The 17,613-nt window shown below is 37.1% G+C and overlaps 1 protein-coding gene across 5 annotated transcripts in view; it reads left to right on the forward strand.

The window, feature by feature from the left end:
• MIB1 (MIB E3 ubiquitin protein ligase 1) overlaps positions 1-17,613 on the forward strand; it is an 84,822-nt gene that overhangs the window by 9,094 nt on the left and 58,115 nt on the right. For all 5 annotated transcript variants that reach the window (XM_074576816.1, XM_074576818.1, XM_074576819.1 and 2 more), the window contains exons 2-5: positions 1,831-2,002; positions 4,761-4,890; positions 6,649-6,753; positions 14,498-14,564. In XM_074576816.1, coding sequence (XP_074432917.1) covers positions 1,831-2,002; positions 4,761-4,890; positions 6,649-6,753; positions 14,498-14,564 — 474 coding nt within the window. The remainder of the gene's footprint in view (positions 1-1,830; positions 2,003-4,760; positions 4,891-6,648; positions 6,754-14,497; positions 14,565-17,613) is intronic.

Consider the following 17,613-nt stretch of genomic DNA (forward strand, 5'->3'; position numbering starts at 1 on the left):
ACAACTGGCTGGAAAGTGGATTTGCAGGAAAGGACCTGGAGGTCCCAGTGGACAACCAAGTGACTGTGAGCCAGCAATGCCCTTGTGGCAATGAAGGACAGTGGTGTCCTGGGCTGAGTTAGGAGGAGTGTTGCCAGCAGGTCGAAGGAGGTGATCCTTCCCTTCCACTCAGTGCTGGTGAGGCCAAACCTGGAGTGCTGTATCCAGTTTTGGGCTCCCCAGTGCAAGAGAGATATGGACATAACTGAGTGTGTCAAACGAAGGGCTGCAGATGCGTTTTAAGGAGCCTTAAGGCGTCTGGTATGAGGAGAGGCTGAGGGATCTGGTGGTCTTTAGCCTGGAGAAGAGAAGGCTCAGGGGGATCTTACCAGTGTATATAAATACCTCATGGGGGTTGTAAAGAGGATGGAGCCAGGCTCTCTTCAGTGGTGTAAAGTGACAAGACAAGAGGCAATGGGCACAAATTGAAATGTGGGAATTTCTACTTAAGCATAAGAAGAAACATTTTTGATTGAACACTGTAACAGGCTGCCCAGAGGTGGTGGAGTCTGCGTTTTTGGAGGTGCTCAAAAGCTGACTGTATGTTGGCAACCAGCTCTAGTTTACCCCGCTTTAAGCGGTGGTGGTTGGACTAGACAATTTCCAGAGGTTACTTCCAACCTCAGCTATTATGTGATTCTGTGAAATGATCAGGCAAGAAGGCATTTCCTTCAGTTTTGCCTCTCCAGCTGTTGATTTTTTTCTTCAGTGCAGGTGGCTCAGCTGTTGGACACAAGTGACTAATAGATTTATAGTGAATTTGGCAGTCATTTCCAAAAGCATCCCTTCTGGAGGGGACAAAAATCATTCTTTTTCCTCACTAATTTCAGAGTGATCTGGGGGTTTTTTGGCTGTTTTTTTAAAGGGTGACTGAGTGGGAAAATTCTTTTAGCGCTCATTTTTATCTTGTGCCACAGACTGCATGCCAGTGCTTCTCTCTTCTGTTGCTCATTTTTTTTCCAAGCAGCAGCAGAATTTGATATTTTTTATATTTATCTTTTTTTAATAAACTTGCTGCGCTTCACTGTATTCAGAATGCATGGATGGAAACTGTCTGTGACTGATCACTTTCAATCTGCTGTAGCTTGGCAAAGCTGTAGGAGTAAGTAGCATTGAGAATTCAATTTTTGTGGAAGGCTGGGCAGAACACATGCTGGTGGGTTACATCTGGTCTGTCTTTGGCACATTCTTTTAGAAAAAAACAACATAAAAAGCAGTAAAACTCTTCAAAAATGTTAACAGATTTTCATTAAGCTAATGGCATCTATCCAAGAGAGATTAATTTTTTCCTATAGAAAAAAGAATAGAGGTAAGCACTCTTGTCCAGTGTACAAAATGTGTAAGTCAAGCCAATGATTTTCAAACTGGCATGCGCAGTTGAACACAGCCTTTGTGGTATAAAGTGTCTTGATAGTCTTAATCCGGAGATAAAATTCCAGATTGCCTGTATATTTTGATAATTGCATTTCTCACCCTTTAACTTGTAGTTAAAGGACTTCTCATTTTCTTTTTTCCGATTTGTATAGATGGAAAAAACTGAACACAGCTTTCTCAGCTTTTTGTGCTGAGGAAAAGCTAGAACATTTCAGGAACAGACTGACAACTTGGAGATATGAGGCAAAGTCATTATCTTTTCCCCTCAGTCGCATCGGCTGATAGGGTATCTCTAGCAGTCTTTCTTTATTGTTAACTTTTTTTGTATGTGGTTTCAAATAATAATGTTGCACAATAGAAATCTCTGTAGTGATGTAGCAAAGTTGTTAGTCGTCTTTTTTTCTTTTCTCCCTGCAGGTATCAAGCATGATGGGACTATGTGTGATACTTGTCGACAGCAACCCATCATTGGCATCCGATGGAAATGTGCTGAATGCACAAATTATGACTTGTGCACAGTTTGCTATCATGGGGACAAACATCACTTGAGGCATCGTTTTTACAGAATTACTACACCAGGAAGTGAAAGGTAAAGCATAATTTTTTCCCCATGAAATGAAACAGGAACAGTTAATTGTGGTTAACTTCCAAACTGCAGATTTAGTTAATGAAACCTGGATTAGGTAAAATAGTGGCTTGAGGTGTAGATTCTGTTAGTGGTTCTCTGCCTCTTTGTGAGGGAGGGGTAGCTAGGACAGATCTTTGGAGCTTGGAAAACATGGAAAATTTAGAAAGAATGAAGTAGACAAAAAAGTTAGGATAAGATTATTCAGTTTCTTTCAGCCTCATTGCAGTCTTCCTAGTTATTGTGTTATATAGCAGCTTTAAAACAAAGGCAGTTATCTTTACACAATGTGTAATCACAAAATGATTTGTCAATGAATTCCTGAATGAGGAAATTTAATTAGGTTAAAAAATGGTGTAGACAGATTGAAGGGAAAAATATCATCTTTGTGGACTTTGAAAAACAGAGGGGTCTGGAGACAAAACCTCCGACTTGAACTGCTTAAACTGTTCGCTGCAGAAAGCAGAGAAAAGATGCTGTCAAGGGCTGTTTTACCCTCGCCTTGGTTTTTATGTTCTTAAGCATATATTATTGTCTCCCAGTGAAGAACTCTGAACAAAATTGGCATTTAGTGTGTTCTTGCATAGTTGTTCTTGTGTTCTTGACTTGAAATAACTTGTCTTGATCCAAAGCCCCTCTCTGTCATGATTTATCTACTGATTAAGTGAGAACAGTGATATTTGCCTGTTACTAAATACTTGGAGAGCTACGGTAAAGCATTGTGTAAAGGCTACATGCTGTTGTATCACCTCTGTGTTACCACTCCAGAATCTTCTTTCATTAAATCACCGGAAGCTTTTTTTGTTAGATGTGATACTCAGTTAAATGTGATGTGTGTAAGACAACATTTATTTCCTCTTCATGGAGAAGTAAGGTTTACAAATATGTTGTAATTCAGTAATGTACTTTTATCAGTGCATTTATAGTTAAGGGAAGTGGTTGGAACATGCAAACTGAGTTTTTGTATCATGGCTTGTAGGGTCTGTGTTTATTTTTTCTAACATTTGTCTTGAAGTTTAACTTTGGGCCAGGTCAGTGGCTTAATCAAAAAGTAACTTCTGTTTTTTTGAGATTTGTGCCAGTAGATCTAGGTACCAAGTAAATATCATAAGCTTAGTGTCTCAATTTTGGTGTTCTAATGCAGAACAAGACTTAGAAGTTGAATCCAAGAGCAGAAGGTGCTGGCTTAGTGTAATTAATAGAAAATAGGTAACAAAATACAAATCTGTTTTCTGTGTGTTTCTTTTTTTTTAAAAAAAATCTCATTGCTTTTGAGAATGCTTGCTAGAGTTTCTTTTTCAGCTGAAGTTTCCTTTGTAGTTTTAAGTGGTCTTCTGTTCTGGTGTATAAAGCATAAATTTTAGTTTTGGAGATAGATTGTACGCAATGTATAGAATTTCAGGAAATCTTTTGCATCTTGTCACTTTCTCCCTATATTTGTTTACTCTCATTGAGCTCTGTTTTGCAGCTCTTATCTAAAAGGCAGCTCCATTTGCCAAGGAGCTGTTCCTACTGGATCAAGCTTAGCTGAGAAAAATTGGTTGAAGTTTAGTGTTTGAGGGAGGAGGAAAGGGCAAAGCAGTGCTATTGAATTTGAGGGATATCTCATAGGAAAAATAGCAAGGGGCATCTAAGGACGTTTGAATGAAGGAAAGCATTAAGCTCTATTTTATTCTTGAGTCTGGGATATCATATGGGCAGCATACCAAAATATGCTGGTTTTTATCTCAGTTTGGTAGGTGTTGAGATCTTTCTAAAATGCTGCTATAAACAACATATCTTTGTGATTTCTATTACTCTTATGTTACTCAGATAAAAATGGCTAATATTTTCATGTGCTCTTTGCATTGGTTACAACAGTTTAACTTTTTCCTTGTCTGCCATCTGCTGGATGTTAAAAGTTTAGCAGGAGGGTGATATAGTTCCTGAAGAGGTCAGGAAACAGTCAGAATTTCAGCTAAAAAATACTTTTGTTGGCAACATTTTCCTGGCATGAAGTAAGAAATCTGGCTGCATGCAAACTGGTGGCTTTTGGGATTATTGAAAAGGCAGGAAAATGTTTGTCTCTCTGTCACTATTTCTAAGTTAAATAGCATGAACTGTTCTGTTTGGACTTATCTACTTCTGTTGGAGTCAGAGGGAAAAAAGAGGTTTGCTTTAGAAAAGTAACTTATTATGACTGGAAAAAATGGATGCTGATATATTGAGTTAGATTTGCCAGGATATACTGTAAGAATTATGTAGAAAATAAACTGAGACATGGAGGGGAAAGACTTGTAGCTCACATACTTTATAGCATGATTCTGAATAAAAATGGCAGGACAATTGTGGGACAGTAATATTGGCCTACGGTGCATCTAAGAGAAGAACAAATATATTGTTTATATGACTCTTTATGTTTCTTTAATGACTTTAATAATATGAGTACAGACCTATACGTAAGTGGTTATAAGATTATTGCTGGTAGTAGGAAGTTCGGAGAAGAAATTATCATTAGAATTAAAAACACACAATAAATCAGGTTTAGGAAGACCTTAGGTTTTGTATCTCGTGGGCTGCTCTTCAAGTTGAGAATTGAATGGATGTGATTCATGCACCGAAATCTGCATTTGTGGGGTTGGTTTTGTTTCAAGACGATTTTTTTCCTGCCTATTCCCAAAGATTCATTTTGGGCTTTTGTTATTATCTTGACGTTTGTGGGTTCTTCTTTTAATAACTTCAGGGTATTGTTGGAGTCTCGCCGTAAATCAAAGAAAATTACAGCAAGAGGAATCTTTGCAGGTGCCAGAGTGGTGCGAGGAGTTGACTGGCAATGGGAAGATCAAGATGGTGGCAATGGGCGTAGAGGAAAGGTAAAAATAAAACTGGCTTAAATAAGAAGATGCATTTCTGCATGCTCATGTAATGACCTCCATAGCCTTTCTAATTGTAGAGTAAAAATATCATCATAAAAGTTACTGTTCTAGTTTGCTGGACACTTTTTATTCTTATTCTGTAATGCTTAAGCATTTAGAAAGAGGAAGGGATGTGCACTATGACTAGTTCTTTTAAAATGAAATTTACATTTTTTTACAATACCAGCAGCAAAATTTTTAAAACTACTAAATTTTTGTCTTGGTTGTTCAGTTTAAGATGGGCTTGTAACGACATTAAGATCTTGGGCATATTTCAGCATTACTAGAGAGCTGATATAAAACCAGAGCTCTCAAGAATAGCCCTTTCTGGTCATCACTGCATTCTGTAGTCTTCTTGCTTGCGGGTCAGCACACTTGTGTTTCTCTTGCTCCTGGTTTTCAGTGCTTGCACCCTAATAATTATAGGGACTTTTCCAGTTTGAATGTTAAAACTTCGCAAGTGTTGGATTATATACCGCCTTAGGATATTATATGAGTGGTTTTCATATAGCTGTATAAAAATAATATTTGGATTTATTGAAGATTGCATGGAAAGGTATGTTGCTAATCATAACCTTTGCAAATTTTCTGTCTACAACTTACATTTACCTTGAGAACTAATGAAGGTTTGTTTTAAGTATGAACATACAGCAGGGAGTGTAAAATATACTATGACTTTTATCACCAAATATAAGATGCTCTAGAAGAAGAACTGGATGCCCTTATATCTTGGTGAACTGGTGTTTTTTGTTGCATTTATTTTTAGTACACTTAAGCAGCATTTAAAAGAATTTGAGAAGTTCTTGAGTAAGATGTTTAGCCTATTTTATATCCTACACATTTATGGAAGCTTTAGGAATTTTGGGGATTTTATTTTGGATTTCATTGAGAGGAAATAATAGATTTAAATAACTTAAAGGAAGGGATATTCAGATGCAGTATTTACCCCTTGCTATGAATTTGGCAAGATATTCTGAAATCTCTGAAACTTTGCAAAATAAGAGTCGTATCCTGCATTATCTGCCTTATGTATTAAACTTGAATTAGTGGGATTATTTGCAAGCTGAAAATATGTATAAATGCATGTAAATGTTCTTAAGAAGGAAAAGCAGATGGTAGATAGCAGAAACAGCCTTTATATAAATACAAACAAGAATGAAGACAAGTTCTGGAAATTATTTTTTTTTTTTGAATAATGGAAGTGTTTTCAGAGTTTGGTGCATGGCCTCATGATTTCAGAAAGTCCTTTTCACTCTCCTTTTTTTGTACTGTTGTTAAACAGAATGGCTCTGGAAATAAAACTGTCTCCTAATACAGTGCACTGCCACCAGACTAACGCAGGTTAAACCAGACAAATTGAAGCAATTAAAATAGTTTTCATCTTAGTTAAATCCTGCTTCTAGTAAGAACATATTAAAGCATCATAAAGTAAATTTTTACAGTTCAGATTTTCTTCTTTACTTATGTAGTTAGATTACCTACCAAATATAGAAAAGAAAAATAGGCCTGCAAAGTATATATTCAGGCTGCCATCTTAGTAAGACACCTAGGGAACACTTGTATCAAACAGAACGCAGCTTCAGAATAAATTTTACTAAATTCGGTAGAACTGCTGTATCCTGAATTATTCTGAAGAGGTGAATAAGGTTTTAAATTCAAATTGCGCTTCTCAGTCTTTGTTCTAGAAGCAACTTTCTTATTTTTGAAACTGAATAGGTAACTGAAATCCAAGACTGGAGTGCGTCGAGTCCACATAGCGCAGCATATGTTCTTTGGGACAATGGTGCTAAAAACCTTTACAGAGTTGGCTTTGAGGGCATGGTAAGTATAAGAGAACACAAAGGGTAAAATGCATGGTGGGGGAGGGGTGGCAAGAATAACTTGTTGTGCTTTATTATCCTGCTTTTATAATATCCTTTGTCAGTTTGCGTGCTATTAGTCAGATCATTGTGAATACAGCTGTATGGATCATGCATATGTATTAGTAAGAAAATCTGATCTGGGAATTTATAAAATGTGAATAATGTAAAGTGAAGGGCTGGTTCCTGCCTGAATACAGTAAATATTTACACTGCATACAGGATTATCTTGCTGTGCTACTATTGTCCTTAAATTAAAATTCAGAAAAGAAAAAGAAGCTTAGTAATGAACTTCTTAAAGACCCTATTTCTTTAACTCCCAAACTCTTCAGTTCACTTCAAATTTTGGTGTGATCACTGTAAGATTTGCAGTTTTTAAATTACTGGCAACACTCAGAATATTCTTGAGAGCAACTTTTTTGTCAATGGAAAGGTATTGAATTAAGTTACAACCTTAATTTGCTTTAGCACTAAAATTTTCTTTTTCACTTCCTAGCTTCTACAGCTTTAGAGAGAAAATGGGTCAGACTCTAGCCTAAGTGCCTTCTGTTGCTGGGTTTTCTTATCCTAATGTGGGTCAGGGAAAGGTTACTTTGATTATCAACTGCTTATAACATCTTAATTAGCATTTTCTTTGCATGATTTTTTGTTTGCTACTGCAGAGAAAAACCACGTTAACTTAACATTGTCAGATGTGTATCAGTAATAAAATGTAAACCAATGACTAGTCTACTATTTTTGAGAGTACAATATTTTGCCTTAGAGCCTCACTTGAAATACATATTATTTTTATAATAAAAATAAATACTAAATACCACTTTTGCATTAAATACATATTCTATTGTCAGGTTTAAAAAGAGTAAACATCTTTAGTGCGGCTCAGCTTTTCTCATGCATGAGGATGCTAAGAACAAAATATAAGTCAGTATTGAATTATGTCCTTCGTGGTCTCCCCCAGTCCTAAAGAAAATTGTTTATATACTGGCACAAGGGAGAGAAAGTTACATATAGCATTATGTAACATAATATTATTAAACCAATGGTTGGTATCTTCCCCCTTATATTTGATTGCGATGAGCAGAAAAGGAGCACAATTACAAAATCTAGATACAAAGAGGTACAGATCAACTGATTTTTTTATTGTGATTTCAGTTACTATGTTAAAATTTGCGCACTGCATAGTAGGAGTGCTGTGAAATCATTAAAGATTCCTTCCGGCCTGAGAAAAAAATAATTTAAGATAAGTTGTGTTCTCTTCTGAAATAATTATTCCCCTTAAAATAAAAATGTATTTATTATTTGTAAATCAGCTATATTCTGTGGTCAAACTGTTGCTGCGTAAGGAAGTGTTAATTGTTTCTAGAATACTTGATTAACTACTGCAACTGTAAATTTGTATGCATAAGGGTGACCCTTCCCACAAGATTTGTACCAATAGAAATATTTGGTCAGTCACTTAATTAACAACAAAAAGCTGTTGATGTTTGTGAAACTACATATATGTATAAGTTTTAAGTATATCGGATAATATGTAAATAATGTATGTACATACATATATATAAAAAAGATAATGTGAGGCTTTATATGTATTGCTTACTTGATTGCAATCCATTCCTACAATAATTTTATCTGTCAGATACTCTTATCAAACGTAATTTTCACTTCAGATGAAATAGATTCTTGGATATCTGTGACAAATAGTCATTTGAATGTAAAGCTTGATTTTATAACTGATTAATTGCTTGCTAAGTGTACAATTCATTACAGTTATTTGCTGCTATTTCTGTGCTGTTATGTACAGCTGACTAATAGACTGTCAGAAAGTTCGTGTAAATGTGGGGAAAACTTGTCTTAGGACTTAGAAACTGGATAAGAATGTCCAGAGAATGTGGAATCAGCAATACTCAGAGTGTGTGCCCATATAAATACAGCTGGGAAGAGACCTCTGCTTGCAAATGAATAACACTTGACTCAGACGCAAATGAAGCTGATTAAAGAAACACAGCTTATTATTGTAAGTCGGGGTTGCTTGTTTGATAGCTGACAGGCTGCATCTGGTGTTCAAAATTAATCTATCTGGCCTGCCAGCTTTTCCTTGGGAGAGATGAGGATTGGCTAGTAGGACAGCAGGTGCTGGCTGAAAACTTGCATTTATTTGTAGTCAGATCCTTAGAGTTTTTATTTGAGTTTGCTGTTGCTGTGTTTCCATATGAAGGTGTGCATCTTGCCTTTCTTTGTGAAGCCTGGTGTTTAAATATGGGAGTTTCTGCTGCCACAAATTCCCAAACTGAAATCTGTTTTTATGATACTGTTAGATTTTGAATAATGTTTCCTACATCCATAGTAGAAATAAAGTACTGTTGGCTAATATGATTGACACTGCTTGCGTTTTCCATCTATATGTATTCAGATTCTAGAGCCAGACCGAGCTGTTAACTATATTACCTGCTTTAGAAATGTCTGAACATAGCCTTTTGTAATAAAAAGATACACTATGTGGAATTAGTTAAGGATTGAGCTCAATGTGATTGAGCTTTTTAGACTTGTTTCCAGTTTTTATTTCTTCGTATCGCACAGCTGAGGATGTAAAGCTGGTAACTTCCATTGGTTTTCAATAATCATTATATTCTACTACTTATTAATAGAATGATTTTGCTATAAAAACTAAAGAAAATAGTTCCGTCAGCAGGAGTGCCCTAAATCAGTTTAATTATTTAGGAATCGGTTTGGTGCTACCATACTTCTTCACTCTTGCCTTTTTTTTTTCTGTGATTAACCTCCTCTTGTTTTTCATTATGGAGGATCTTCCTTTCATCTGTGTAGCTTATGAAAGAAGTTACTGTAGTTATCATCAATCATTGTCTCAGTAATCTGTGAGCCATCTGTGTTTGTGTACTTTTTTTCCACGAATTCTGAATAGTTCAGCACATAAGGGAAATTGAGAAGATTCCTTGCCCTTGTGTTTTTGATGTTACTTTAAACTTTCTTATCCTGATTGATACCTAATATCTGTTCATCAGCATTTATTTGGGTTACCCTTAAAGATAATCCTTGAAATTACTTTAGAGGATTTTAAGAATTTCTTATTAACACCATTATTTTTGTTTTTAATAAAAACAAAGTAAATGTCTTGGCATACTAGGCATTGCAGGTGAGTGTTATAAAATATATAGAAATATGCTTTCTGGTGCAGTTTCAGTTGTCAGATCTGTAATATAAGTCAGATCTTCAACTCTTTAGTACTTTATCTTGTCCCCAGTATGTTGAAACTGAGGGGTTTAGGAAGGAGCAACAAGAATTTTCAATATTTTGTTGTTTGTTTAGTGTCCTTCTGTTGCTTCTAGGTGCTGATCAAAACTGATTTAAAACACAGAAACATTAATTTTTGGCCACCTTTACATGTGAAGCAGGTGCTTTTTATTACATTACTCACAGTGTAGCCAAAGTTGGTGGTTAATTATTTGGAATCCAGAGAGGAAGGAGATATTTCTGTGTACCTTGTGCATTTATTTGCATTTGTCAGCAGACTTTGTTTTGCTTCTTGCTTATTTAGTCTTATTTCTCTACATTTCTCCTGTAGTCTCAACCAAGCCAAGTTTGTCTTCTCTCTGTAACAGAGTTGCTTAGAAACATATTTCTGTTAAGCAGAAGTGTACTTACTGATCCTTTTGTAATTTTGTTATTTACAGTATTCCACCCGCAAAGGAAGACTTTAAAGTGATCCTCCTTTAAAAAAAAAAAAGTTACACATGGAAAGTTTTTATACGTGCTTATAATTAATAGACAGTAAGGGCATTTCATTTCACTGAACATCTTGCTCGGGGTTTGCCTGAAGACTGATTTTTATTTTTTTTTTCTGTAAGAGGCTGTTGCTGTTGTTTTTATACTTCACACCTCTAATTGTTACTGTTTTTTATACTTGCATGTCTTTATCATTTCAGTCACTTTCTCTACCACCTTCTACTTTCTCCTTTTATTGCTTGCACTTTTCTCAGCTTCTTGGAACTGAACATGATTTGAGTTCATTAAATTTGAAATGCAGCATTTCTTACAAAGCTTTAGCTAAAATTTAAGGATTTATCCAGCCCCTTGTTGTCTTAATCAGGTGACAAAGCAGTACGCATGGAACTTCCTCCATTTGACCTGTAAGGGCTTATTTCCTTGACAAAAGCTGTTGTGAGTTTAAAGACTTAAAATGACCTTTGAAGGGTGTATGTATTGCACCTCAAACACCTGCAGCTGTGGCACCATTCCTGCTGGTATGTCTCTGAGAGCATTTATCTCCTGGTATTTATTGCTGATGTTAGTTGCTGTTGCAGTGCATCTCTGGATCAAGCATTCCTTTTCTTAGCAGCACACCTAGTCTCCTTATCAAGTCTGTAGACTCCCCTCCCTGGTTTTGATGGATGGCATTCCATATTGATTCGAATATCTTAATAGTTATTCCAGTAGGCAGCTGCTCCTTCAGCATTGTTTTCCACTTCAAGGCCAGGGATGGTGGTGCTTCTACACCATCTGCCAACACTGCTGACATTGCTGTAATGTACTTTTTTTTTCATTCCCTGAAGTTTTTATGATGATGAAATTGCTGCTGTTTTTTCAATGGTATAATTGGATGGCAAGTCAAAGTAAACTGTTATGTCTTCTGTGTTTCCCGTTTGTCTCAGCAGATCATGATCTTTATGTAACATACAGTCACATACAGTTGGAATGCAAAGAGTTTTTCAGCAAGTCAGAGGGTAGATGCTAGAAGGCCAGAGTCTCCACTGTAGGCAAAAACCATTATTACCCACTGCTCATGTGCATCAGCTGTTACTACTGATCTCAGAAGTCGCACTGCGCAATGTTTTGTGCTTGTGGTGTTCCTTGAATTTTCATAATTTCCAGCTTAACCAGGGCTTCCATCTCTTCTCTATACATAAATTCCACAAAAATCTCTAGCTTGTTTTTCTTTTTCTTGAAAGAATCCTCATCAGGGTTCATTGGATAATTTCTCCATCAGGTTAGTGTGTAAAAGCTTATGTTTTGTTTTCATCTTTGCACATTTGTCTCCACCACGTATTTTCACCCAGCCTCACAGTTGTTACTACTTTTTCTGTGCACCGTGTCACTGTGAGTCTGAAACTTGCATTTTAACATCCCTTGTGTTTTGATGCATTCGCTTTTGCAATTGTATGTCTCATCTCCAAACGATCTGGTATTTCAGTTCCTTTTCAAGACTCCGTGAGACTCATAAGACTTGTGAAAAGCCGTGTGGGGTCCTCAGACGTGCGGTACAGCAGAGCTGGCAGCCTGGTGTGGCTCGGCTTTGGGGAGTCTTTGTGCTCTCCCCTCACTACGGGGGCCTCTTGCCCCGCGGTCCCCAGGGGAGGGTGACCGGGAGCTTAACACTACCCCTGATTTTTTTCTATTTTTTTTTTTTTTAACTTAAACTACTTGGACAGAAGAAAGCTTGGTTTCCTTTTCTGATAAATATTGTAGCTGGGTGCTAAAGTAGCATTATAGTTGCTTACTGAAGTACGACTAAGTACAGTTTCCTGTCTTAAAACTCAAGGATCTTTTTGGGGTTTGATCATGTTTTTTTAAGACGTTTGCAGGCCTTTGTCACGTTGACGTTACTTTTGTTAGTAATGTTATGTGCCAAATTGCTGAAGGAACTCTTTGCTTTACATACAATATATACAGGTCAGTTTCTTACTGCCTTAATCTCTGTCAAGTGCTTCACCTTTGTGTACGTTTTGAGTCCTCGGTTTTTTGGTGAAGGCTTATGTAAATGTTTTTCTATGATGCTTAGATCAGACTCTTGTTTTACTCCTTAGTGATCTAATGTTGACTTCACCATGTAAGTGAAATGAAGACAGATGTGAAGCTGAGGTTCAACATCAAGCTACCACTTAGTTTTACAACCAAGTATATCATTATATTCCAGAAATAAAACTACATGTAGGGCATGGTACAGGCAGGGTAAAAAAAAAAAAAAAAAAAAAAAAAGAGCAATCGTGTAGATTTCTGTGTCTTTTCCTTGTAAAATTTAAGGTATCTTAACCTGCTTCCTAAAAATTTCTGCTTCAAGATAGTAATTAGCCTTTTACTGAATATTTTATTTCCTCTGCTAGCTTTTAGCCATCAGTCTGCTCTGTATGTTAACACCTGCTGTAACACAAGCGATCTTTCACTCAGATTTTGCCTGTCTGGGAGGAGAACCGATCAGGACCCTCCCGCGCTCTATTCTTAATGCTCTGAAGGATGTGAAAACAGCTCTTGTGCGTTACAGCCCTTCTTGACTCCTGCACAGACAGCTGGTTGTTGCATGACACGAAGAGTTTGTATTCAGTGGGTGAGACCCGCGTGCTCCGGGGCACATTAAATCTCCGTTGGTCTGGTGGAATGAATGAATGAGCTTGCCATCTGGGGTGCTCAGCACAGCCCCTTTTGTCTTCGGCTGAGTTAAAGCCAGCACCTGCCCACCGGGTGGCAGCACTCTGTCGCAGGCCTGCTGCTGCTGGGCTGAACAAAACTCCTCTCATTTCTTCCAGGATTTGAAGAGCGGCTAAATCTCATTATTTTCATCTGTTTTCATCACTTTTTCCAAAAGAGGTGGTACATTATTCATAGATGAGGATATACGCTGAATTCTGTATTGTTTCTGGAGTTAGAGGTCGCTGAGGGTAGTATTGTGTTTGTCAGTGCCTTGATGATTTGGAAGACTTGAGAGTTTCCATTTTAATCCTTTTACAGGAGCACAGTCTGACAATAAATCTTGGGTGTGCCGAAAAATAATTGTTAAAGTATTTGTGTAGTTCTGGTTGGTTATATCATAACCGCTACCTGTCCTCTGTTTCCTCCCCCATCCCATAGAATGTTCTGACCCATTTTGCAAACAGCTTCCTACCTCCTTCCCAACTAATCATGCGCACAAAATGCCCTTTGTTTAGTGAGAATTGTTCCATAAGGAGCAATGGCAGATGGTAGCCGTTTGGCTTTAAGAGTTGCACAGGGAAAAAAAACAGAGGGCAGGAGAATGATAGGAACTCTGATGGCTTTATGAATAGGAGCTGGTTATCATACTTGAAACTTCTGTTCCTCAGATAATATGAAATAGAGTCTTTAGAACTTTTCTCTTTAAAAAGATCATGTTTAGCTCAACGTAGTGTTCTGTGTTTTTTTTTTTTTTGAGTAATATCCTTGTCTTCTGTATATTCTTAATTGGAAATTCTTAATTTTGAAGAATTTGTGTGCCAGATTTTCTTCTCCAAGTTAAACATGTATCTGTCAAAAAGGGTTGGGAAGAGGGGACGGCACTGGCAGGCATTAAATGATTGGTACAGGAAAGGCTGTGGCTTTGAGCACTGTCTGCAGATAATTCTTTTTTTCTTTCCCTCCTTGTGTTCACAAGGAAAGATAACTCTATAGAACAATGCAAAGGAGCTTTGTGTTATTTTAATACATTTATTTGAGTTAAAAATGTCAACACTTTATAGCCTTTTTTTATTGGCGAAGGTTATTAAAATCTTGAGAACGTCAAGGTTGATGGATTGAAAAATATTTGAGATTATATGCATTAGTAATGAATTCATGGGGCATGGTTTTTTGTACGCATAATTTTCAGTCTTTCTCAATTGAGTGTATTTAAGTTCTAGTTTCAGTGACGTTAACCTGGAGACTCAGTCAGTGAGGACTAAAGCTGTTTCAATCTCTCTCTGTAGTCTGACCTGAAATGTGTCCAAGATGCAAAAGGAGGCTCTTTCTACAGGGACCATTGTCCTGTGTTAGGTGAGTTGAAGATAAAGTAAATTTATCTTGATGTGTGTTAATTATACCTGGTCTGGATTTCTCTTTCCTTTTTAGATGTCATCTAAAAGGGCTGTCCTTAATAGTGAAATGTAAATGGTAACATTTCTATGCATGATTAATAAATTGTAATGCTTTTCGAAACGTATTTGGTATCAGTGTGCCAAGTGGATGGCAAGGGAGCTGTTAAGTGTTGATTAAGTAATAGAGTCACATGTCTTGTGCACTATTATTTTTTAAGAGCCAAACGTAACTGTGCAGTCTTATAAGACTGTCTTAAATATTCAGAGATGGTCAATGAAGTAAGATGTATATGGCCATAATGAGGAGTAATTCGAACATATAACTTAACCTGTTATCTTATACTAATACTAGTATATGTTGTGAAATCTTGGTTGAGGTTTTCCATATCAGCTATTGCACTGATTTACTCATCTAGTGTCTCGGCTGGGCTGTAGATATGTGCAGAGTGTATTATAAAAATTAATAGCCAGGTGTGTTGGTTTTTGAAGTATAGGTAAGTTGGGATAAATTTTATAGGTTATTGAACACAAATTTCTTCGTTATTAATGTGTATTTCCTTGGCAAAACACATGGTCATAAAACTAGACACTACAGAAAATTCTGCTTTTCTTCTCAAGTTTCTTGTTATACTTCAATACATAAAACCTTACCTGATAGTACTGGCTTTCCTAAAGCGATGAGAACTCTATTTACTAGTCTTAATCTAATTTGTTGCACAAGTACTTGAAGTATGGCCTGCAGACACTATTCTTTTATTGACAGCACTGATGAAAAGGTGGAAACAGTAAAGGTCTGTTCTGTTTAAAAAATCAAAACGAAAAAACCCAGTTGTCCAAGAAGTCACTTAAATATTTACTGTCAAGTAGATGTATTGTTTGAAAGTAAAAAACCAAGGCACCCTGATCGTTGTATCTTGCTTCTGTACGTAAAATTAATTTTGTCATTTTATTCTGACATGAATAAAAATAGAGAAATAGTAATACTGGTTCTTTATTACATAGGTAAACTTAGGTTCATATGCGTGCCCCTTATTCATTTTGGTTCTTGCTGTGAACGTACAAGTCTGTTTTCTCCATGTAGCTTACTTTTAGGGTGATACCGTATTTGAATACATGAATATTAATCACTAAAGATAGTAGGAGACTATTCTTTGTTAAAATTCTTCCCTCTCCACTATATTAAGTTGCTGTTAATGGATGAGCATGAACTCATTTCGTCATTCTTAAGACATTATCGTCCATCTTCTCAGTCTTACTCTTTGTTAGAACATCTGTCCCTTTTATTTGTTTTCTGAACGTAGTTCACAGATGCATTCATGCTGTGAATTTAAATGTATGTTTGCATTAAAAACTAGAAAGTTATTTTTGAAGCTTTGCAATATTTGAAGTAGAGCGTGAATAATACTCCAGCAGGGGCTTAATTACTACAGACTAGTATGCAGTTGGGGCAAAATACTGGGACTGATTTTGTTCGGTACCACATCAGTGACCTTGATGATGAGACAGAATACGCTCCCAGACAATTGCAGGTGATAGCAAGCTGGCAGAGGGGTGTGGTTGAAAGTAGAGTTTTATTCAGAAGAGCCTTGAGGAAGCGAAGAATTTAGTGAGTGGAGACCTCATGGAGTTCAACCAGGAGTGCAGTTTTGCATTCTGGTTGGAATTATCCTCTGTACCAGGAATTCCCAGACTGGGAATTGTGAATGCCTGAGTGAGGAGCCTTACTGGGGAAGACCTGGGTGTTGCAGTGAATACCAAATTGAATGAGAGTGCAGTGTGCCATCATTGCAAATAAGGCAAATTTTGTAATGGGCTACATTAGGATGATTGTGGGCAGCAGAATCCCCCTCTTCTCAATGGTTATGGGGCTGTGTCTAGAATACTGTGTCCTGTCTGTGTCACTACCTGTCTGTCTTCTCCCCCCACACCCTCGAGTTTTGAGAAATCTGATGGTGGCCTGCTAAATTACTTAAGAGACTGAGAGGACATGATTTGCAAGGAGGAGGAGCTGGGCTTGTTTAGTCTGGCAAGAAGGAGATTAAGAGGTAATCTACTATCCACCTACAACCACTTGAAGGATGATTGAAAATGATGGCACCAAAATTTCAGTAGTGACAAAAGGCATGATAATAAATGGTAGTGACCTTAAGGTGTGACTCAGGAGGTTCAGATCAGATACTGAAGAAACTTTCTGTTATACCTGCAACTCCATATTGTAGCACTGGGAAAAGTTACTTAGAGTGATTGTGGAACCTCAGTCCTTGCGGGCTTTCAGGACTCAGATGAATCCACAGCTGACCTCAGCTGCATGTTAGTTCAGCTTTGTGTGGGATATCAGACCAGATGACCTCCAGAGATCTTTTCTTCCAACTAATGCTTTTATAATTCTTTGCTGGTTTATATCTCTTCCTTTCTTAGACTTCCCTGTGTCATCAGGGATGTCTCTGGGGTGTTTGCTGTTTGTAAGTTTTCTATCTATTGAGTTCCATATCAGTAGCTTTTCTGAAGAATTACTCCTTAATTTTTTTATTCTTTGCAGAAGTGGCTGTTTTCCATGTTATGTGTGTTTTGTTGCAAAGGTGAAGGGTGCAGTTTGAAAATAGTGTTCAATCTATTGGTCCTTTAAACTAAGGCCAGGACAGAAAGAAGTCACTGGATGATCATAGAAGTCAAAGTCCATTGAACATGAGCATCCATTCATGGATGTGTTTCTTCTTCAGTAGTATCAGAGTTTCTTCTTGGCCATTTGGTCTTTTGAAGACTTTTAGTGCTGCAACTAGTGCTGCCAGCCAACAGTCTCATGTGGATTTTGGGCTCTGGAATCAATCTCTGTCCAAAGAATGTTTTTGTGTCTGGTTATCAGGCTATTTTTGTATTTCCTTATTGTTGCAATGTGAGGACCCTTTCTCCATCATTGACTCTTGCTTGGAAGAGGACCCCCCAAACTCCGTTAGAGATAGCAATATTACTAAAGGAACTCTACTCACCCAGTCTTTGCCACTGATGTT

The sequence above is a fragment of the Larus michahellis genome, chromosome 2, assembly GCF_964199755.1.
Source record: "Larus michahellis chromosome 2, bLarMic1.1, whole genome shotgun sequence".
In the NCBI taxonomy this organism is placed as follows: domain Eukaryota; kingdom Metazoa; phylum Chordata; class Aves; order Charadriiformes; family Laridae; genus Larus; species Larus michahellis.